The sequence below is a fragment of the Sciurus vulgaris genome (genome assembly GCF_902686455.1).
Source record: "Sciurus vulgaris genome assembly, chromosome: 11".
Classification (NCBI taxonomy): domain Eukaryota; kingdom Metazoa; phylum Chordata; class Mammalia; order Rodentia; family Sciuridae; genus Sciurus; species Sciurus vulgaris.
The window spans coordinates 18010809-18034753 of NC_136472.1; the positions used below are offsets into that span (position 1 = coordinate 18010809).

Consider the following 23945-nt stretch of genomic DNA (forward strand, 5'->3'; position numbering starts at 1 on the left):
TGTGCGCGCACGCGCAAGCGTGCACATGAGTGTGTGCGTGAGCTCTTTCTAATCATCTTCATGATTACTATGGTCAGGCAATTTGGCAAATTCCCCCTATTCAGGTCTGACTTAGGACTCCACATTCCAATGTCGTTTCTCATCAGTAACATGATCCTTGTTGACTTCTGTTTTTCTTCTATCATCAACATTAATAGGCTGGTCACTTTCTGGGTAGAGAACCTAGTCATTTCATTTAATGCACTTGCCACTCAGTTCTTTTTGGTTCCTGGCATCGAGGGCTGTGATGGCCTAGCTTGGTTTGTGGACATCTGAAGCCTTCTTCCATCATTCATGATGCGCCCCTATTCCTCATCCTTGTGGCGATGGGCACCTACATCTCAGGCTTTATCAATACTGGTTTTCACACTGGATTTGCCCAATGGCTCTCCTGCTGCTCAGTTATCAATGACAGTTTTCTGTCACACTGCCCCACTCTGAAACTCGCCTTCTCTTCCAACCCATCACTAAGGTTATTCTTTCTGCTGTTGCCAATTTTTATGAATTGAACTTTTTCCTCAGGATTCTTATTTCCTGACTCTCCATCCTTACTGTGGAGAAGATGAAGGTCTATTCTGCAGAAGGCAAGTGCAAAGCCTTCTCCTCCTGAACTCCTCAATGGTGGTGCCCCTCATCTTTTGAACAATCAGTTTCAGGTATCCACTATAACTCCAGCTATTGAAAGGACCAACACAAAGTGGTGTCTGTGTTTTATTGAGTGTGAGCTCCTGAATCAAGGAAGTTGAGAATTTATTATTATTCCTTTCTTCTTTTTTTTTTTTTTTTTTTTTTTTTTTTTTTTTTTTTTTCAGTGCTGGGGATTGAACCCAGGGCCTTGTGCTTGCAAGGAAAGCACTCTACTGACTGAGTTATCTCCCCAGCCCTCTTTCTGCTTTCTAATACTTCTAACACTCAGGAATAAATACAGAAGATATTTGCCTCTGAGCTACATTTCCAACTCTTTATTTTGAGACAGGATCTATGTTGCTGTACTGGCCTCAAACATCATCCTTTTAAAAACACTGGGATTATAGGCCTGCACCACCATATCGAGCTCAGTATTGTATTTTCTGCAATAGTACTGGATTTTCTTTACATATAGTGAACACTGAAATATGGTCATAAAATGTTGGAAAAGTTCTGGAGAAATTACAACCCTAGCAGATGATTGGTGGGATGGTGGAGTGGCTATGGAAAATACATGAGAGTTCTCAAAATTTAAAAATAGCATCATTCAACAATCTATGTTTTGAGTACATGTCCAAAAGAACTGAAATTAGAATCTTGATTTTCATAATTATAGCATTATTAATAACAATAGCTAAGAAATGGAAACAAATTACTTGTCTACTATTGGATGAGTGGATAACAAAATGTGATATGTAAACATAGTATATTATTCTTCAGCATTAGAAACAAAGACGATTCTACACTATATAACAACATGGATGAATCCAGAGAACATTATACTAAATGAAGTAAGCCAGGCATAGAACTACAAACAATATAGGATTCTACCTAGTAAGTTATGTAAAATACTCAAAGTCAAAGAAGCCCAGAATGGAAAGGTAGTAGCCAGGGACTGTGGAAACATAGACATGGGGATTTCCTTTTCAATATGTATAAAATTTTATTCGTGCAAGATAATTAGTATTTTAGGAGATCTGCTTAAAAACATTGTGATTATAGTTAACAGTGTTGTATCATGCACTAAAAAATGAAGAAGGTAGATTTCAAGTTAAATGCTACATTGTTTTAGTCAGCTGTTTTGATTGGCGATCAAAAGACCTGACAAGAACAATTAGAGGAGGAAAGTTTATTTTGAGGCTCACAGTTTGAGAGTTCTCAGTCCACAGACACCTGGCTCTTTTCCTACGGGCTCAAGGTGAGGCAGAACAGCATGGTGGAAGTGTGTTGGCAGAGAGAATCAGCTGGGAACATGGTGCCAGGAAGCACAGAAAGAGAGCTCTACTCAGGGACAAAATATAAACCCCAAGGACACACCCCCAGTGACTTACCTCCCTCCAGCCACACCCTGCCTGCCTACAATCACCACTCAGTTAATCCCCATCAGGGATTAACTTGATTTCTATAGAAATCAAGATAAACCTCTAGGTGCCCTTAACAGATCTGGTGGTGCAAACACGGATAAATTTGAAATTTTGGAAATATGACTGAGACAGATGATTAGCTTCCTGTTCCCAGAGTGTTCCAATTAAAACCAAAAGAGGTGATGTCCAACGCTGCTACTCTCCAGTCCCTCTGAGAATTATAGTGGCTCCCCACCTCCCACTTGTGTGTATAAATCAGACTGCATTTTACACTTTATAGGAGCATCAAGAAACTTCCATAATCAGAGGCTGGGAGAGTAGATCTTTGTTAGAACCAGAAGTAAGTTTGTCCTTTGGGCTTATTATTATTTTACTTTTTAATAAAGAGATAATTATACTACTATTTCAGAATGAGACCAAGAATTGTTGTTCTTAAAAAATCAGGGTTTCTGGAGTTTGCAAATCAGCGTGGAAAAGGAATCTTGATGTTTAGCTCTGAAAGATGTGCCTTCTCTCAGTGGCTGTGTGCAAAGAAGCAGATCTATGCGTAAGATTTCTAGGACAAACTTAAATGTTGTTCACCCTATTTTCTAAGAGCATACATATGCTATCTTTGCTGCTTTTAGCTGCAGAGTTGGAATTTCAGTTCATTTCTCTGACAATAGGCTTATTTATATTTACTGTGTGCATCTTAGTTGGTAATTTGTAGATGTTTCTCTGGTGCAAAACAGAAAGACAAATGCCCCACCTACTATCTGAAATGTGAAGTCATTTCCGATGTGGAATGGAGCTTATTCTGGTAGAAGAGCTGAGTCTCAGGTCCAGATGATGTATGAGCGCCTTACAGTTTTGGGGTAAGATTTGGAGCAGACACATTTACCTTTCTTGAGGACTTACAGTCTTATTGGAATTTTCAAGTAATTAATGTAAGCAAACAAATAAACAATCCAAAAATGCTCAAGATCCTTTCTAGGAATGAATCTTTCTAAAATTTTTTTAGAAAAAATTTAAAATACCTTTTATGTAGGCATTATACTTATACACAATATTGGGGTTCATGCTGGCATAATTATGTAAGCATGGAATGTAAATTGCTCCAATTTCATCCCAGTCATTTCTCTTTCGCTCCCCTCCTAACTCCGCTGATCACTTTCCTCTATTCTGTCGGCCTTCCTTCTATTTATCTACAGTTTTTGTTTTCATGAATGCCTTAAAATATATGTAAAGGTGAAATTCACTGTGGTATATTTATATATGTACATACATAGGAGATTTGGCCAGTTTTCTTAACATTTTTTCCCATTCACTTGTAAATGAGCAGACTACAAAATTTCTCTAGAAAGCTAACCCCTTGAAATTAGTTACCCTCTAGTACATCCTCATCTGTGCTAAAACTCTTTCTTTGGGGCATCTTTTTATCATTTTTTTTTCTTTTTCCATTTTAACATTTTTTTTTCTCAATGGAAGCAGGGCTGTACTGATAGCCTGAGTATTCTAGGCTTGGCTGGGTCATAGACAAAGAAGTTTGTGAAGTTACAATTGGTTCTGAGCTCAGAGGGTTCCAAACTTGCTTTAATGCTCTACTTAGATAGACTGGAAATTTCTAGTTTTTTGAACAAGGATCCTTACATTTTTATATTATTCTGGACCTGGTGTATTCTGTAGTTGGTCCCAGCTCCAGATTTTACACCTCCTGGCTTTCTTCTCTTCTTGAGCTACCTTACTGCTGGGTTTTCCCTGCCGAGTAAGGGTTCCCAGGGTGCAGAACTAGCACTCCCAGGAATTCCTTGTTGAGTTCTTCTCCTTTTCCTTTAACAATGCATAAGAAGTCAGCCCTGCTGTGATTTTCTTCTTCCTACACTTACTCATTGTTGTTTTTGCGTCTCTCTCCTCCAAATCCTCTGCTCTACTTCAATTGGATATTACTAGATTCCATCCGAGTCAAGATCTCAAATTAGTTTAAAATAGCAGGCAGTCATTAAGTGACAGGCAACAAATGGCTCCTCTTGCAAGTGGACTCAAACATAACTTCTTGTTCTTTATGTAATTTTAATTTTTTGCATTCTGTTTGTCTTCCTACTCTCTTCCTCTATTTCAGTAACCAACACCTATTCTCTTTTTGGGGCTTCCTGTGTACAGAGGACTATGAAAACATCCCAATGACTCTTGCTACTGCCGTAAAGTTAATGTTCTCAGAATATTTCCTTCTTGACAAATTTTCATGAGTAGCTTCAAATAACCACTAATCCATGTTGAAGGCTGTTGAGATTGTGTAGAAAAGTCATAGGTGGTGATGGACCAGATTTTCGTGGAAGTTAACATTTGTACTTTAGCAAAACTCTCAGCTGGAGCTTTCTGCACTTGTCTACATGAAATCTATGATCACACAATCACTAACACATTCCAAGAGAAATCACAAGATACTTTTTGCATCTTTTTTTAACCCTTCCTGGGAAACTCTTCTTAAAATATTCTTCTGTTAGTTTATTATTAAAGGGAAAAAAAGTCACCTGTAAAGTAAGATCTTCCTATTTACCATTTCAAACATCATTTATTTGCTTGCCTTTCTATTTGACTCTGTCCACTAGAAAGAATGCAGAAGGCAGAATCTCTTAAGACACTATCATTTCTCTGTCTACACTGTTTAATCACAGAGTACATTGAGAATGGAAGAATTTTTATTATGAATATTTATTGTGATGCAAAAATCCATTCTGGAAGTTAAATTTTAAGAATAATGTAATTTAAGCTCTCATCCTTTTTTATCTTCATGTTTGCTTAATTTCAATAGATTATAGAACAGACCCTGTCTCTCAGGAAATGCCCATCTTAAATGGCAGTGCTGTAACAGAATTCGTTTTGCTGGGGTTCACGGATCGCCCAGAGCTCCAGCCTGTCCTCTTTGTGCTGTTCCTGGCCATTTACCTCGTCACCCTCTCAGGCAACCTGGGCATGGTGGTGTTGATCCAGCTGGACCCTCGCCTGCACACGCCCATGTACTTCTTCCTCAGGAACTTGGCCTTCGTGGACTTGTGTCACACCTGCAATGCAACTCCACAGATGCTGAGGAATTTCTTATCGGAGAGGAAGACCATCTCCTTTGGGGGCTGCTTTACACAGTGCTTCATTTTCATTGCTCTTCTCCTCACAGAGTTTTACATACTGGCCGCAATGGCCTATGACCGCTATGTGGCCATATGTGACCCTCTGCGCTACAGTGTGAAAATGTCCAGGAGAGTGTGCATCTGCTTGGCCACATGTCCTTATGTGTATGGCTTCTCTGATGGGCTCTTCCAGACCATCCTGACCTTCCGCATGACCTTCTGTAGGTCCAATGTCATCAACCACTTCTACTGTGCTGACCCACCGCTCATCAAGCTCTCCTGCTCTGACACTCACATCAAAGAGCACGCCATGCTCATCTCGGCTGGATTCAACCTCTCCAGCTCCCTCACCATCATCCTGGTGTCCTATGTCTTCATCATCATGGCCATCCTCAGGATGAAATCAGCAGAGGGAAGGTGCAAGGCATTCTCCACCTGTGGATCTCACTTGGTGGCTGTCACCTTGTTTTACGGGACTCTCTTCTGCATGTATGTAAGACCACCAACAGACAAGACTGTTGAGGAATCCAAAATAATAGCTGTCTTCTACACTTTCATAAGCCCATTGCTTAATCCCTTGATCTACAGTCTGCGGAACAAAGATGTAAAGCAGGCCTTGAAGACTGTCCTCAGAAGAAATATCATCAGGACAATGCCAACCCCTCCACTTTCACATAAACCCTAACTTTAAAATTTTGACCCAAATGTGTTTGCATTTTGATAATGAATTTCAGCATTCTTCATGGTTATGTTAGGAGTGTTGCAGCCGAATTGGTAATATTTAGAGAAAAATGAGTTGCCTTCATTTTTTTGTAGGCCTACACCTTTAACATGCATACATGGAACAGAGGCATTGGCATTATTTTGGAAGTGTAAGAAATACAGAAATACATTCTGCATCCTAGATTCAAATCCATATCTTAATCCAATTCTCAAGTGTTTTGTAGGCATATAAAGTCATGGAGAACCACTGCTCTGAGTGAGAACTTGCTCCAGAATACCCCTGTGCTCTTATTGTTAACAACAGTAGATAAGATAAACATGTTCTCAGCTCTGTCCCTTTCATTCATTTTCTCATTTGTGTTTTTATTAAAGAATCATTCAGAGCCAGAACTCTATATTCCTCTCCTAACTCACTAAGTGAAACCAGAAATTGTGTGCCATGATAGTTGTTTCCTGTTTCTTATGAATGTGCTTATGTAGTAAAGAGGACAATGGAAAAAATGTGGAACATATTGGTTATATGTTTTCTAAACTTGAATTTTGGGATCTAGCTGAGCTACACAAACTCACCTCCTCCTTTGACATCCAGCCTAGAGGGATTGCTTTCTATTTCACCTGCTTTTGAGAATTTGGAAGCAAATTGATTGAAGAGTAAATCATGTAATTAAACGGTGAAGTACAGAAACTGAGTTAGCAATGAGTCATAAAGAAAAACTACCTTGCTTCCACTATCACTTCTATTGTCAATTGTGTTTTGTAAGTAAAACATAGGCCTGGCACATAGTCTACGGACATGTATGTGACAGTAAAGATTTTATCTAGGTAAAGGAAGAAATAATTTTAACATTTTCAAAAACACCAACAAAGCATGATTGTTTTCAGAATTTTCACTAAAACGAATGGCAGGAGAAAAAAAAGATTCTTCTTCTACCAGAGTATAGGTTTACTAAAAAAAAAAAAAAAAAAAAATACATAAGGTATTTTGACTTGGCAATTCCTACAGAAAGCTATATTAGTTTTGGGTGTTCAGTTAATATCTGGTGATCAGATTTTGAATGAATAACTAATCAATCATTTTAGGTAAATTAAGTGACTTCATAGTCTTCCCTGTAAAGAGCAAATTATTAATTTTTATTAGCAATCCAAGTTCATTTCTCCTCATGAATAGAAGTTCACACTATAAGGAATTGCTTTTTAGCCTCTGGGATCTAACCAAGATTAGTTTAAATGAAGTCAGTTTGGTTAGATGTGCTGACATAGACCAGTTGGATAAAGATATGTCCTGATTTTTATCTCGGAGTCATATTAACTTATACAATATTGCCTCTATTGACCCTATCCATAATAGCATTTGATACCAGAGTATTTCTGAGCCAAATGCATAATAATACTATTATGAGTAACCATGCTATAATATAACCATTGTCAAAAGTTTAATCAGAACAAGTAAGAAAACTTTAAGTGTTTATTGTGCTCAAAATAAACCAGGAGATCGAACCAGATGTTTCCAGAAAGCCTCCTCACAGCAGTTGGTATAGTTTAAAAATATAATGGAGGAAATATTTTGACCTTTTTCAAAGTTTTCTTTCACAGGTCTTCCCTCTTGATAACTCTCTTGGTTGATCTGAGAATGTGGGGAACTGTTTCATCTATGTCGCATGACTCTCTGTCACTACATGTTGTTTCTCTTCTGCAGACATCCTAGGTCACGAACTAGAATCTCAGCAGGTTCTTTCAATGATTTGGTTTCCATGATTACTATACTTCTTGTTTGATCTCAAGGTAATCATCTCTCAAGTGGTTGGTGACAAACACTGAAGACTCTTGGGAGAACACAACTAATGAGAGATTATTAAAATGACTAAGGGAACCATACAGAGAGTTTGATAAACATTCTGACATCACAGTCCCCAAGAGCTGATACTTAAGGAACTAAACATATTAATTGATTGTACTTTCTTAATCTTGTGGAATAACTGAATTTGCCCTTGGAAATCTCTAAGATCCTAGGCTACGGTTCCTGATTTATTGACGGTGAAATACCATTTTTTTGATATGGCAGATCTAGTCTAATGGATCTATCTATTTTTTTGTAGTATGAATGATGTCATTTGGGAGTTCTAGCGAACCTCCTGCATGACTTACAGGGCCAGGCAGGAAATTTCATGTATAAGTGGGGGTGAATTCTCTGAAGTTTATGTCATCAACTTTTGTTTGCAGTCTAGGAACGACTGTGGTGCAAAGTTATCAGAAACTTGTAGTCCTCAGAATTTTCCTTTCAATCTGGCAGTTATGTATTAAACCTTTCTGGAAAGCTTTTAACAAAGCACCACATTAAAATAGCAATCATCTATAAAAGAGTTAAAATGACCTTGAGAACACATTGAAATGCAATTGACAAGAAAATTTGGTGACTTCTGTAATATATATTTTAACATAATAAATAGAAGTGTGACTGCTAATATTAGACCAGGATATATTAATTTTCTAGAAATTTCATGTGACTTTTACAACATTTATATCAATTATATTTATCTATCTAAATATAATCTAAATGAGGTTTAATACATTTCTTTAACGTTTCTCACATAAGAGATTTCAAAGGAAAATACAGAAAACTAGTAGTTGGATTACAAAACAACACCATGTAAGAGAAACTCAGTTTTCTTTTCTTTCTGGTTTTTGTTGTTGTTTTTGTTTTTGTTTTGTTTTTTGTTTTTTTGCAGCACTTGAGATAGAAATCAGGGCCCCAACCACTCTACACTGAGACATAGTCCCGTTCTGAGAAGAGGAAACTGTTTTCTTAAGTAATCAAAGACTTGATAAAGAGAAAATGAATCACAAAATTATTTTGATAAGATACATAATCTTTGTTCTCTAGACTGGTTACTTAACAACTTATTCCTTGCTCTCCTTTCCCCTCCTCTTCCCTAAGTTCTGTGCCTAATTACTGTTTATCCCATGTTCTCCTCCTTTTCCTCTTCAGACAAATTTGAATACTTCTAAAATAGGACAAATTTTTCTTGTTCTCAAAACATTTCCCCATATCCTTACTAATAAAGCATCTTATTATTATTATTTTTTTAGCATAGGATGCACAGAGTTGTTTCACTTATTATTTCCAAGAGTTTTAATTAGGTATGAACATTAAAATTACCTCTTAGCGACCTTAATTTCTTGAGAAAAATGGAAAGTACACTCTAGAAATGTTTTTAGAAATCATAATTCTTCATAGTATGATTTTTGTGTATACTACTGGACACGTTTCTTAGAAGACCCATAAAATTTCAGACTCTACTCTGTAATAAAAAGCTATATATTACAACCACAAGACTGGGATCCTAATCAGAATAATACTCCATGTATGTATAATATGTCAAAATAAACTTTACTGATATGTATACCTAAAAAGAACATATAAATAAAAATATGGGCAAAGAATAAAAAAGAAGAAATGTGGCAAATATTCTATTTCCAGCAGCTAAATGTGGGCTGTAATTATGATATGTCTAGGATACTCTTTATCCATTTCTCCTTTTGGATTATGGATTATAAAAGAAGAATTTTATGCATGTTGGTGACATGTATTTCTTATTAATGTGTATTATTTTCTACATTAATAATTAATTGTATGGCTTTAATTATTGATGCAAACTTAATTGTGCCCTGTGTTCCTTTTACTTATAGCACAATAAAAACTAAATATTTCTGTTTTAATAAAAGTTATATATTAGGTAAATTTTTATATTTAAAGTCTTACAGATTTTTACTTGGCCTGAGAAATAAATTGTTCTTGTAGATTTTCACGAGCCTCAACTTTGTGTCTTTACTCATAAGAATTTTGCTTTTCTCTTGTCACAGGGAAAATCTTTCATGTGGCCTTTTTTTCTCCTGTTTTAAAAATTTAAAAAAAGAAGGTTAGAAATATTTCTCTTTTCTTATATGCCTTTAACTAATATTTCTTAATATGTCAGTGCACACGTTTTGGAGTAACTGTTAGGGAATCTTAAAAAGTTAAAGGTAGATAAGCGAACTTATGTTAGGCAGTTATTTTTATCTTAATTGGAAAATATCTAAATATGAAAGGAATATCAGTCATTAATAAATTGAACATCTATTTAGAGGCATGAATTACTATGGGATCCAAGTACATCTGCTTGCAATTAAACGCCAGTACTCAGGAGGTGGGAGCTGATGTGAAAGAAATCAGGTTTATTCAAGGGCCAGCACCCTGGAAGATCAGGGTAGCTGTTGTCCCTGGACACCCAAAGAAAAGAAAACCTTGGGAAATTCAGGATTGCAAAAGAGCTTCCACAGGGAGGGAAAGGAGTTACTTTGTGCAGTGGGCAGTAAGGCTATGTACTGAAGTGGTCTTCATCCTCCAGGGAATTTTTTTTTTCTCTGTTTTCACTTTTTTTCCTCTGGTCAGAACATAGCAACAGACCTTGACCTTCTCGGGATGTTTACAAATGTATCCCTCTACTGCAAGTTAGGCAGTTTACAAGCATGGTGTTAGCTGATGAAGACAACAAATACACAAATACACCTATACATAAACAAATGGAGAATAAAAACTTAAACTTAAATGTTGTGACTTTTATTCCAAAATTCCAGGCATGTGACAGATGCAACAATGTAAACACACTAGCAAAAAAAAAAAAACATACTTAAAGATCCAAGGTATGTTACTGACAGCTGAGGCGGACTGGTCCGTTACCAAGCTTTACACAGATATTGCTGGAAATAACTTTTAAGATTTTTTTCATTGATCATTTTTTCTCTAGAGGATTATGTTTAAAAATCCTTTTGATAAGTTATATTCCTAAAGCTTGTATTTCAAAGAGATGACTACTGAGTTCTAGAGAGAAGAGGAGTAGAAAATTTACACCTAAAAGCCAAAAAATAAGGATTAAAGTTTTCTCATCTTGGTGTTTTGGGACATGTTTGCCTACTATCAGAGGTCAGTGTTATGAGGCTGTGGGTTTCAGTTGCTAAGAGAAAAGGAATGACTCAGGCATGTGGCTGCAGAGACAGCGGCAACGGCCAGAATGTCTCCAAAGTCCATATCAGTGGATAAAGTACCTGGAATATTGTCAATAATTCTTTCTCTTTTCAACGTTTAATGTTTATTTTGGGGAAAAACCTGAATCATTTGAGAGCAAGAGGGGCTAGAATATGAGTCTTAGCCTTTAATTTCTAAAAGTAGGGATTCCTTCAGAGATGTTACTTTTGAGTCAGTATGTCCTTGAGGACCCTCCATGTACCAATCCAAGAGTGCATTTCACTTTTTCTTTAGTTGTTTGATAATATTTCTTTCCAAGAGTTCTCCTAAGATGTACTATTTTATTGAAATTTACAGTTCTCCTAGGCCACTGGAATTTCTTATTATCTCTGTAAATTTTTCAGATTTTTCTAGAGAGTTCAAGATGCTAGTCTTCTGCCCTGGTTGGAACTTGTCATGGACCATGGTTTCCCTGAGATGCCAGGTTAGCTATAGGAGTTTAGGCCTAGGGCTTCTGTCACAAGACTGGGGAAACACAAGTTCTTACCCCATTGCTGAACAGGAAAAGATGGCTTACTAATAAGCTTCGGCAAACAAACATCAGCACATGTAACAAAGTAAGAATGCTCAAAATGTCAAAAATGCCAAATTTGTGCCTGAGAGAGACCAACTCTGGAAGTCCCCACAGGGTTGGTAGCAAGTAAAGAAGGAGTGTGTTAGGTGTGGGGGCTGGAACTGGATGCTCCACCCTCTCAGGACTTATCAGGAATTTTCTTTGGATTCCACTTCTGAAAACAAAACTTGATAAGCAATTTCTGATCAAGTTATAAAATTTTTAAAGCCACGGGATGCTTTGTGGACTGAAAGACCAAAAAAAAAAAAAAAAAAAAAAACTGTAAGGAAGCCCTGTGCACAGCCATTACAGCACAGATCACTGAACAGGAGGGACAGAGCATCGCCAACTTTCTTGAGATTTCTGTGACATGTTAGCATACCTTTTAAGGTAAACAGTGCTGCTGAGGTTGATTGGTCTGTGGCCCAGTGGCTCAGTTTCATGCTGACCAAGTCTTAAATCTCTCGCCTTGTGTTTCGTTCATGATTACAGAAGGCATCCCGGGGAATAGCTTGGCATAAGTTTAGATCATGTGGATTCAGGCAAATGGCTTCAGTGGTGGCCCCATTTCGTTTTTCAACATAGGATTGCATCTTCTACAAAACTCAGCCAATCTTCCTCTTCCAAACTATTTATATCAGTGATTGGCAAATTGAAAAATGTACATTTTGACAGAGAAAAGAAAATAAATCAAAGTGATCTATAGTTTCAATGGAATCCCTATTAAAAGCTCATTGCTTGCTTTATGAAATATCAAAAAACTTTCCAAAAATTCACATGGACTGAATGGCCTCCAAATGGCCAAGGTGATCTTGAGAAAGAACACAGCTGGTAGCATCTTGATTTTTTATTTGAAAGCATCACAAAACTGTAGCAATTAAACCAGTATTACACTGGTACAATAATAGACATATAGACCAGTGGAAAAGAATAAACAGCCTTGGAATAAATCCATGCATGTTTACTAAACTGATCTTGGACAAATGTGCCAAAAATGCACAATGCAGGAAACAGAATCTCTTCAACAAATGCTGGTGGGAAAATTGGATCGCCACATCCAAATAATGAATCTGGATCTTACCTCATACTACATACAAAAATCAATTCAAAATATACTACAGATTTAAACATAAGGCCTGACAGTATAAAACCCCTTAAAGAAAAGTTAAGGGAAAATCTTAATGACCTTGGGCATCGCATAGATTTCTTGATCTGACACCAAAGTACAAGCGACAAAAGCAAAAATTGATGAGTTGTATAATGTCAAAATACAATAAAAAAATAAAAATAATACCATGTTGGTACATTTGTGCACTCTTATAGTCCCAGGTACTCAGGACAATAAGATTGGAGGATTGCTTGAGCTCAGGAGTTCTGAGACAAGTGGGAAACGATACAACACTTTCTCTAAGTAATAAATAAGTAAAAATAAACAAACAAACTAAACAAAACCAAAACAAACCAGAAAACCTATCTCAACCAATTGAAAAGGCAATCTGAAGAATCAGAGAAAACAGTGGGGTGTGGTGGTGGATGCTGGTAATCAGTTACTTGGGAGGCTGAGGCAGGAGGATGACAAGTTGAAGGCCAACCTGAGCACCTAGTGAGACCCTGTTTCGAAATAAAATTAAACACTAGTGCTTGGAATGTAGCTCAGTGGAAGCACCCTGGGGTCAACCCTTGGTACCAAAAGCCAAAATCAAACAAACAAACCAAAAATTCCAGAGAAAGTATTTTTGAACCCTGTATCTGATAAAGGAGTTAACATCCAAAGCATATTGCAAACACCTCTATTCAATAGCAAATAAACAAGCAAGGAAACAAAGACTCAGCAACAAATAACCCCACTGAAAAATGGGCAAAGGATTTGAACAGAAATTATTTTTCAGAACAAAACATTCAAGTGCCTCACAGAGTTAGGAAAATATATTTGACATCTCCAGGCATCCAGGAAATGTCAATCAAAATTATAAGATATCTCCTCACATGAGTTAAAATGGTCATTCTAAAAAAAAGAAAGGCAACAAACAATAAGTGTTAGCAAGGATGTGGAGGAATCATAGTGCTTGTACATGTTTGGTGGGAATATAAAATGTTATATCAGCTTTGGGAAACAGTATGGAGGTTCCTTAAAAATTTAAAAAAATACAGCTGTCATATTATCTAGTTTTTCCACATCCAGTCATATATCCAAAAATTTGAAATAGGGATTCTCAAGTGTAATATAGCTGCACTTCTACATTTATGGCAGCATTATTCACCATAGTTAAGATATAGAAATAATCCAAATGTTTATCAATGAAGGAATAGATAAAATATAGTACATGATGGATTATTAGTCAGTCTTTAATTTAAAAAGGATGTTCCTGCCTTTTATCAAAAAGGAAGACATGAGAAGTTCCAGGCTAATGAGCAGTTTCAGTAGTGCAAGGTGAGGAAGTCCTGAAGAGCTGCTGTAAAACATTGTGCCTGGAGTTAACATTACTGCATTGTGCATCTAAAGGTTTAGGAGGGTATATCTTGTGTTAAGTGCTCTTATCACATAAAAAGAGAAACAAAACAAAGCAAAGGATAAAACAAGATAGATTGTACTTGTATGTCTCCCACAAAGTTCATAGGACAAACTCTAGCAAATTTGAAATTGTGGAAAATGTGACAGGGAAATAAAATTAGCTTCCTCTATCCCCAGTGCTTCTGTTAAACCCAAGTGGGACAATGATTCCAGATTAGCACTGATCACTGAGCCTCCTCAGTTCTTCGGAGATTTGCCATAAAAAACAATTACCGTCTCTCACATCCTGGAATAAATACAACCCGTTTTTGCTGCTTAGAGAGGTATTAAGAAACTGCCTTAATCAGAGGTTGAGAAAACACTGCCACACCAAACCAGAAGTAAGTTCCTGTGCTTTTGTTTTCCTTATTTTCAGTCAAAAGAAAATTGTCTTAAAGGTTCTTACCGAAGCCCATGATTTATAGGCATTGACATTCTTGAGAGTTGGGTCACTGACTTTGCGAATCAGTATCATATAAATTTTGACATTTAGTTGAAGGTAATAGACATAATGTTTCTCAGGGACTGTAGGCAAAGAAAGTAAAGAGGGGTAGTAAGTTATGGAAAGTGTTAATTCTATTTTGGACAACAGTCGTTACAAGCTTATTTCATGCAAAGTGTTAATTTCCAAGTACTTGAAATTAGTTCATTATTTTATCCTTCTGACAACCTGCTTCAAATTTCACAGCCAAAAAGCAAATGTCAGATAGGTGAGCTAAACTTGGAACTTATGTGAAGTTAGAGTTCATAACCGGTGAATTAAAAATCATAATCACTTACTGGAATTAGTTTCACAAATTCTGATTTTCTAAATACAAAAATATTAACATATTCAGGAAGGCAGAACAGGTTCAACTTTTAAAATGATTCATTTCTTTTGCAAAAGCTTCAACTGAACTCGGTGTTACACAAGTTCATTCAAGGAATTTATTGGTGTGAGGGTTGTATATAAATTCCAGAACCATTAAAAACTTTTGTTGACGTAAATGGTTTTCTGAGCTCACTGATAAAGCTCACTGAGTTGTTACTTTAGGTTCAAACTGGTCATTTGTGTTTGATTTTCAGGGCTGTCCAGGAAATGAGCTTGCTATTTGTATGTAAATATAATCAGGGCTGCATTTGTAAACATGCACACAATACATTTATAAATATTTTTTCAATTTATTTCTTTTTATTGTTTTTTTTAAGTTACTCATAACATTAACATTCATTCTGACATAATTTTAAAAGTATGGAATATTATTTGTTCTAATTTAGTCCCCAGTACTTCCCCTTTTCCTCTCCACCTATAACACTTTTATTGACCTTGAGGTTCACTTTCAACCTGGAAACTCTCTATGCACTTTTGTATGCAGGTGCTCTAGGGAATTGCTGTAATCAGCTCCTAATTACTGATAATTCCTTTATTTCTTCTTTTCTACATTCTATTAGAAGATTTCTCAACAGAACGGGTAGAAGAAATGGGGACTCAATGAGAAAGGCATAGAGACAGACCCATTAATTTTCCTTGCCCTAAAAAGAATATTATTTTGAAAACAGATTCAGAGAGGAATCATAATTTTTTTTTACATGTAGTTTCTAACAGCTTAGAACTTTCTATGTCCCCAAGGAGAAAATGGAAATCTGTTTCAATTTTGTATTTCCTACAGCTCTCCATTTGAAGGAAATGATACAGTTAAATTGACTGAGTTTCAGTCACAGAGAAGGTTTTTTCTTAAAAAGTCACTGCTTATTATGTTTCTACCGTTCATCTCAAACATATTGCTTTTCTCTACCTTTCCAAACACAGATTGATAAAATCATATCATATTTTTTCTGGAGATCTCTATGACACATTTAGCTTTGGTGCACCCTGGGTCCTAATAATGTGTATGTTTGTGTGTGCATGTGTAAAAACACCTGGGGACTGAACCCAAGGCACTTTACCATAAAGCTAAATCCTCGGTCCTTTCTCTTTTGAGACAGAGTCTCACCAAGTTGTTGAAGGTCTTGCTTAATTACTGACTGTCCCTGAATTTGCAATCCTCCTGCCTTAGCCTCCTTCATCGCTGGGATTAAAGGTGTGTGCCACGGTGCCTGAAGTCTTGGTTGATATTTTACAGAACTCTCACTGATGAAAGCAAACAGAAAGGAAAACAGTGATTACGTGAAAATCTAAGGCCATTTTCAGACGAGGGATTGGGCCAATGCTCACAGCAGAGTTCATGTACTTAGATCTAAGACATATATGAGCGCTTACATTCAGGGGATAAGAATTTGAATTTGCACTTTTATCTCACTTGAAAATTCATGGTTTCAATGGATTTTTCAAGGCACTCATATTTTTAAAATGTTTAAGAACAAATCTTGGGATAAGTTCTGGTTACATAATTTTTCTTGATACTATTTCCCTTTTTCTGAAACAAAATCTTTTTTTATTCACTTCTGATTGAATAATCTGCAAAATGTTCTGCAATTCTAACCTCTTGAAATGAGTTCCCTCTAATGCATAACCATTGGTGTGGAAACCCTTCCTCTGGGGCATGTTTCCTATTATATTTTCATGGAAGGTGGGTGCTCTTCATTCCTTATCCTCAGGGTCAGTTTTGATAGCCTGTGTCTTCCAGGCCTGCTCTGTGCCTTTGAATATGTCCCTGTGCTTGAAAGAGCCCCAAACTTTGTTCAATGCTCTGCTGAAATAGTCACACAACTCTTAATTTTTGAACAAGGATTCTTCATTTATTATTTTCTACTGAACACAGTGTATTATGTTATGTGGTCTGAGTTCCAAAGTTTTACCCTTTTTATCTTTCTCCTGTACTGGAAGTATTCTTCGCTCTCTTTCTCTGTCAGTGACTTGGTACACATTACCAAGCCCAGGTGTTCCTTGTTCCATATCCCCCTTTTCCTCTGGTAATACACAGGTAGCAAGACCTGCCAGGGTTTTCTTCCTAGTGTATGCATCGACTGTTGGCACTCTTCCTCTCTCTTTATTTGAAATATTCTGCTTTGTCTGCACTTGTATTTCTGGAGTCTGCACAAGTCACACAGTTTTCTAGGCAAAACTGTTTCAGATCCCTCCCACTGGTCATTAAGTGACATGCAAAAAGGGTGTCCTCCTGAGAATGAACTGATCACGTCCAATGACTTGCTTTCCATTTTCTTAAGTCTAAAATGTTACATCGAGATCATTTCTCTTCCAATTTGGTCTATTCTGGCATTCTCCATTAAGTCTTCCCTTGGAGTTCCCTAGGTTTCAAGGAGCAGGAGAACATCTCCTTTACCCCTGCTGCTGTCACATGAATAAACATAAAATTGTTCAGAACACTTTCTGCTGGACCCTCTTGAAAGGAAGCTTCCGTTAACCCTGATCCCTGTGCTGCACTGAAACCTGTTGGCATTCTCGATGGGAAAGTCATGCAGAGGAGAATCAGACTTCCAATAAAATGATCCATTTCCACATCAGGGACACCCCAGGTGGAGTTTTCTGCTCCCCTTTGCATTAACTGCACACACACAAATCATTAGCAGACCCCAAGATGATTTCAAATGATATGGTTACTTTTGCGCTTTATCTCCAAGGGCACCTTTCTCAAGATAGCCTTTAACTTGTTTTTATTTTTTTCCTTCAGTTTTTTTTCCCTCAAAAATGTCACCTTTTCAGGGAGTTCTTCCTTGCTTTTCTTGTTTAAAAATTCCAATGCCCATTCTCCAAAACGCTTTTCTTTTCCTCATGGTTCTGCTATATAAAATACCATTTATACACTTACAATACCATCAGTCCATATCCATCAGGAATTTTGAAAATATTCAATTCTGCATCTGCATTATGGAATCCCAAAATAGGCACAGTGACAGGAAACCTTGTTTTATGAATATCTGGTCTGATGTCCACACTTACTTGAGAGGGAGACAGGATAGATTTCTGTTGTCACTTACAAAAAGAGACATGGAGAAACTTGTTTATAAATTCAAAACTACAAAACTGTAGATGCAACATGATGGGCAGAGGCTCCCAACTGATTCCTAATCCCAAACTTTGCCATTGCTTCTAAGTACCGTGTCCCTTGCTCTCATGGTGCAATGGATCTCAGGGTGTGAGTGATCCACACAGTGAAGAACAATGGTGTTGGGAAAGGTGTGCCACAGCTCTGTGTTCCATGCAGCACCTCATATGGATGCCATGCTTGTCCTTGTTCCAGCTGGTTCTTCTCACCAAACATCTCAAGTCTTTCCGGATACACAGGGATCTTCTTAGCAAAGTCCAGTCTTAGAAAGACCAACTGCTGCAATTGCCATTGAAGTTCTCAGGTCAGACAATTTGGGTTTGTATCTCTGATCCTGTGCTCAATAGCAATGTGAACTTGGTTCAATATTTTCATCTTTCTATAGTTTTCTAAACTCTGACATGAGTATTATAATATCTATTGCAGAGTGCTTTGTTAGAAGCAAATGTATACATTGCACACAAATAGTTTAGAACCTCAATTTGGTGGACAATTAACAATTCATCAATGTTATCAATAACTCTTAGTGCCTTCAACACAGGCTTATTAAATTCTACATAAAGAAGGTCAACTCTAAAAGCGAGACTTTGTTCTAACTTTATGTAAGTTACAGTACTGGTGATTCTTTTTGCAAGAATTGGGCAAATTATAAAGATTTTAAATATGAGAAAAAAAGGAATAGTATAAAAACATCTTCAGTGAAAGAGAGGTAGGATTCAGCATTAGATGTGATGTGAGGAGAAATTAAAAGCCAAAGGGAGGACAAAGGCATAAACTGGGGGCATAGATCAGTGGTGGAGTACAGATCCAGTATGGGCAATACTGTGGGTTCAATCCCTAACATGGGAAAAAAAGAAAAGCCAGAGAGAATTGCAATAAATCTCATCATTAAAAAGATATATTCAATAGTTCAATTGTAAACAATGCTAAGCTTAATTTCTTAAAAACAACAGCAACCAAAAAAAAAAAAAAATGACACAACTCTTTGCTGTAACTGTCTTCAAAATACTGTGTGAGAATTCATTCCATTGGAAGATGCTTTAAAAATTTATTGGGCAGAGATTTATGGAACTGGAAAATCCTTCATTATATTGCTATTGATAATTACTAGATATGAAGATCCAAATATCCCAGAGAAGGCTTTCTGAAACAAATTGAATTATTTGATTAACAGGTTTTGCAAGTAATTGCTTTTCACAAAAAATTTCAGTAAGCACTAAATTCTATTAAGTTTCTGACCTCTTTCAAAGCTCTACTAGGATAGAGAGAGGAGACAAATGTTGCAGCTCATCTATGCTCTCAGTTATACATGCTTTTCAATCTTTATTCTCCTTAAAAATCCAGTATAGAATTTATGAGAGGTAGTTATGGTACAATAATAAACTAGATTTTGTATTAGCTGTGGAATAATGAGAATTTGAAAGTACATAATTATTGTGATTTAATATGCTAAAAATATAAATGAATATCTGTAAGCTATGCTGGAAGCAAGGGGCAGAGAAGGATTATATCATTCTCATATGTTCATTAAGAAGGAATAAGATGAGAAATTCTTCATAAAGTAGTAGGCTTTAATCTTGGTGTTATAGGATAAATTGAAATTGAGAGGCATAATAATAATAATAATAATAATAGTAATAATAATAATAATAATGCCAGGAGAAAGAAGAGGTGTAACTTACCTGCAAATGTATGTGATTATGTATGTATGTATGTATGTATCTGTCTACCTGATACCATGTGTGTAGATATAGAGATAGAAATGGAAAAGTAAAATAAACCAAAAGACATAAAAATTTAGTGGTTACACAAAATCAGTTTAGTGGTAGAACTCATTGTTGATGATATATTTTTTGGAAAAAAGTGACATTCTCATTACAGTTTGGAATGTCATGTCTGTTTGTTTTCTGTAGTTTCAAGTTCAGACTCTGAAGTTCCGAAATGCCCATCTTAAATGGCAGTGCCGCAACAGAATTCGTTTTGCTGGGGTTCACGGATCGCCCAGAGCTCCAGCCTGTCCTCTTTGTGCTGTTCCTGGCCATTTACCTCGTCACCCTCTCAGGCAACCTGGGCATGGTGGTGTTGATCCAGCTGGACCCTCGCCTGCACACGCCCATGTACTTCTTCCTCAGGAATTTGGCCTTCGTGGACTTGTGTCACACCTGCAATGCAACTCCACAGATGCTGAGGAATTTCTTATCGGAGAGGAAGACCATCTCCTTTGGGGGCTGCTTTACACAGTGCTTCATTTTCATTGCTCTTCTCCTCACAGAGTTTTACATACTGGCCGCAATGGCCTATGACCGCTATGTGGCCATATGTGACCCTCTGCGCTACAGTGTGAAAATGTCCAGGAGAGTGTGCATCTGCTTGGCCACATGTCCTTATGTGTATGGCTTCTCTGATGGGCTCTTCCAGACCATCCTGACCTTCCGCATGACCTTCTGTAGGTCCAATGTCATCAACCACTTCTACTGTGCTGACCCACCGCTCATCAAGCTCTCCTGCTCTGACACTCACATCAAAGAGCACGCCATGCTCATCTCGGCTGCATTCAACCTCTCCAGCTCCCTCACCATCATCCTGGTGTCCTATGTCTTCATCATCACGGCTATCCTCAGGATGAAATCAGCAGAGGGAAGGCGCAAGGCATTCTCCACCTGTGGATCTCACTTGGTGGCTGTCACCTTGTTTTACGGGACTCTCTTCTGCATGTATGTAAGACCACCAACAGACAAGACTGTTGAGGAATCCAAAATAATAGCTGTCTTCTACACCTTTGTAAACCCATTGCTTAATCCCTTGATCTACAGTCTGCGGAACAAAGATGTAAAGCAGGCCTTGAAGACTGTCCTCAGAAGAAATATCATCAGGACAATGTCAACCCCTCCACTTGCACATAAACCCTAACTCTTAAAATTTTGGTCCAAATGTATTTTCATAAGCTTCTGACGATATGATCAGAAAGGTAAGTTAGTACAGTCATTATGGAGAACAATATGGAATTTTCTCAAAAATTTGCAGATAGAACTACCATATATTCTGGATTTTCTATATCCAGGTATAAATTTGAGGAAATGAAGTCAGTGTGTTCAGGAAATTGATATGCTTCCACATTTTTTCCAGGTTCATTCACTATAACCAAGACATGAAATTAAGACATGTGTTCATCAGGGAATCAATGGAAAATGAAACTATGGATTATATTTGGTCTGAAGAAAAGGGAAAGTATTGCCATTTTGCAACTTGATGAAATGAATAAAGCACAGAATGGAATAATAATAATGCTGCAAGATTTCACTTGTAGTTGGACTCTGAAATGTCTAACCCATAGAAACAGAGTAAGAATGGTCAACAAGGACTGGTGAGGGAGGAGGACAAGGAAATGTTTTTTAAAGGACACAAAATTTCTCTTAGGAGGAATAAAGTCAGGAGATCTATGTCACGACATGGTGACTTAGTAACAATGTGCTTCGTGCTTGAACATTGTCCAGAGTAGCTTTTAATGTTTGTATTGGAAGAAAAATAATGACTATTAACTTGCCATTCTACTGGGGACGTAGCTCAGAGGCAAAGCACCCCTGAGTTTCATTCCCTGTATCAAAATAAAATAAAATAAGTTTAATAATGCCTTTTTGTGTTTTGAAGATGAGTTTTAGACCTACTATATCCAAATCTGTATTCAACCAGACCCCAGGTGATTTGCAGGAACATTAAATTTTGAAAACTATTGCTGCAGATGGAATTCTCCAGTGGGTTTTGTCTGGAACACTGATGGACTGTTATTGATTATAGTGGTGAGCAGGGTAGACTTGCTCTCAGCTCAGTTTCTTACAACCATAATTATTCTCCTATGTCTTTTTGATTAAGGATTCTTTATGAAACAATCTATTCTTTTCATTGACTCACTAAGTAAAACCAGAAGCAGTAGGTCATGATCTATTTTTCATGATTATGCTTGTGTTGTGGTGGCAGTGACAATAAAAGGAGGGAAGAATGGTAGGTTTTTTTTTTTTTTTTTTTGACCTGAGCTTGTGGATCCAGGCCTAAGATATGGGGACCTAACTCCTGTCTCTGGCGTGCAGACCTACAGATGATGCTTTCCGTATCCCTTGCATTTGAAACATCTGGGACAAAGTGCTGAGAGGAAAGACTAAAATTAAGGAAGGAAATAAGGTAGCAATGGATTATCTCCATATGAAATATCTATCTTGATTTGAATATTCCTTCTGTTTCTAGTTATTAAGTGATTAATAGTGATTAAATGATCTAGTGATTAAGCAATGCTAATCCTTTCCTTCCTGATTACCAGCAGACCTAATTCATGGCCTGTTAAAGTGTACCATGGGAGTGAGAATATTATCTGGAGGAGAAAATGAAACTGCTCTCTGCTCTTCAAAAAGTTCAACAATGGGCTGGGGATATAGCTCAGTTGGTAGAGTGCTTACCTCGCAAGCACAAGGCCCTGGGTTCAAATCCCCAGCACCGCAAAAAAAAAAAAAAAAAAAAAAAAAAAAAGTTCAACAATGTCAAATACATTTGACTTCAGGAGATATGTTTAAATGAAAATGAAAGATTCTTCTACTCTCCAAACAACTAGTGCTGTCTCATTTACCTAAAATGCTGAGTAGTTCCTAAATTCCTGTTATTCTACCATAAGAGAATTAAAGGCATAAAATATTGTATATACATGTATATGTATTAAGTTCATCCCAAAATGTATTAGTGAAGTCCCTTTCTGTTTCTCTCTTTTTCCTTTTACAAGCAATGAAAACTTTTAAAACAAGATAAAAAGGTAATTTCTTATAAGCATAATATCTTGTTTCGTTCCAGGACTGCAATTGGGTCTCTGGATTGAGATTCAATAGCCATGGAATTTCTTGCTTCATTCTCTATGTATATCTATTTTTTTTGCTAGCTTATATGATAATGAGGGTTTTTTATTGGTAATAAAATACTGAAGCATATGGAATGTCAAGAAAATATCTGCAACTTTTTTATGTAATTATGGAATAATATTCATTTAACAGAATAATAATTATTTCATAAAAGCTGTGTGAGAGAAAGTCAATGATTTAAAACTATAGTCCTCATGTGCAATTAATTCGTGCTGTGCACAAGGAAACCCCACAGTATACTAGGCAAGGTTAGTGACTGTTGAAAGTATCTCCAAGATAGGGCTATAAGAACACATTCAGTACAGTGTTATCTATGGGGAAAAAAAAAGACACTGCATGGTTTTAAAACACGTATTGTCCAGATTTGCATTTCATTGATTTAAATTAGTGAGTTGTGTATGGGAGATTTTACTGCTTTATAGACAAGAAAAAATCTGTGCTATGACCAGCTTATTCATCACCACGAGCTTCCTCCTCTTCCTTCCTTTCCTTGCTTTTTATCTTCCTCCACAACTCCCTTTTTTTGTCGCATCAGGATTTCCCTTAGCTAAGTATGCAGTGATGTGTTTTCCTTCAGCTGATCAACCTTCTTTTACAAACTGCTTGTCATCTGCAGCAGTTTTATTCCACATCTCACCCAGTTTCTTTGCAACCAAAGGGAAAGGCCAGAACACACACACACACTCCTTTGATGATAGGGTTATTCTCGGAACACAACAAACTCCCCGAAATTTGTACAAAGAATGCATATGAGGGTGTTTTGCCTCTCGGGCTCTGGGAATTGATTTTGCTCCTGGTTATTTTTCTCAGTGGAGCTCAGAGCCACCTCTTGTCCATTTGATTCTCACTTGCTCCAGGGCTATCTCTGAAGCTCAATGTACAGCAATGTCTGTGAGAGGGGAAGACAGACGCTGATAATGGATTTTTAATGAGTCATTTCTCTTGAGATATAGTTAATTTCTCTGTTGGTTCTAGGGT

General features: G+C 37.0%; 1 protein-coding gene across 1 annotated transcript in view; it reads left to right on the forward strand.

The window, feature by feature from the left end:
* LOC306639691 (uncharacterized protein) overlaps window positions 1-20979 on the forward strand; it is a gene marked incomplete at both ends in the record, with an annotated part of 39842 nt that extends 18863 nt beyond the window's left edge. The window contains 3 exons of the mRNA XM_079103468.1: window positions 4882-5798; window positions 6011-6066; window positions 20004-20979. Of these exons, the coding sequence (XP_078959594.1) occupies window positions 4882-5798; window positions 6011-6066; window positions 20004-20979 (1949 nt within the window). The remainder of the gene's footprint in view (window positions 1-4881; window positions 5799-6010; window positions 6067-20003) is intronic.
* Between the last annotated feature and the right edge of the window lie 2966 nt (window positions 20980-23945).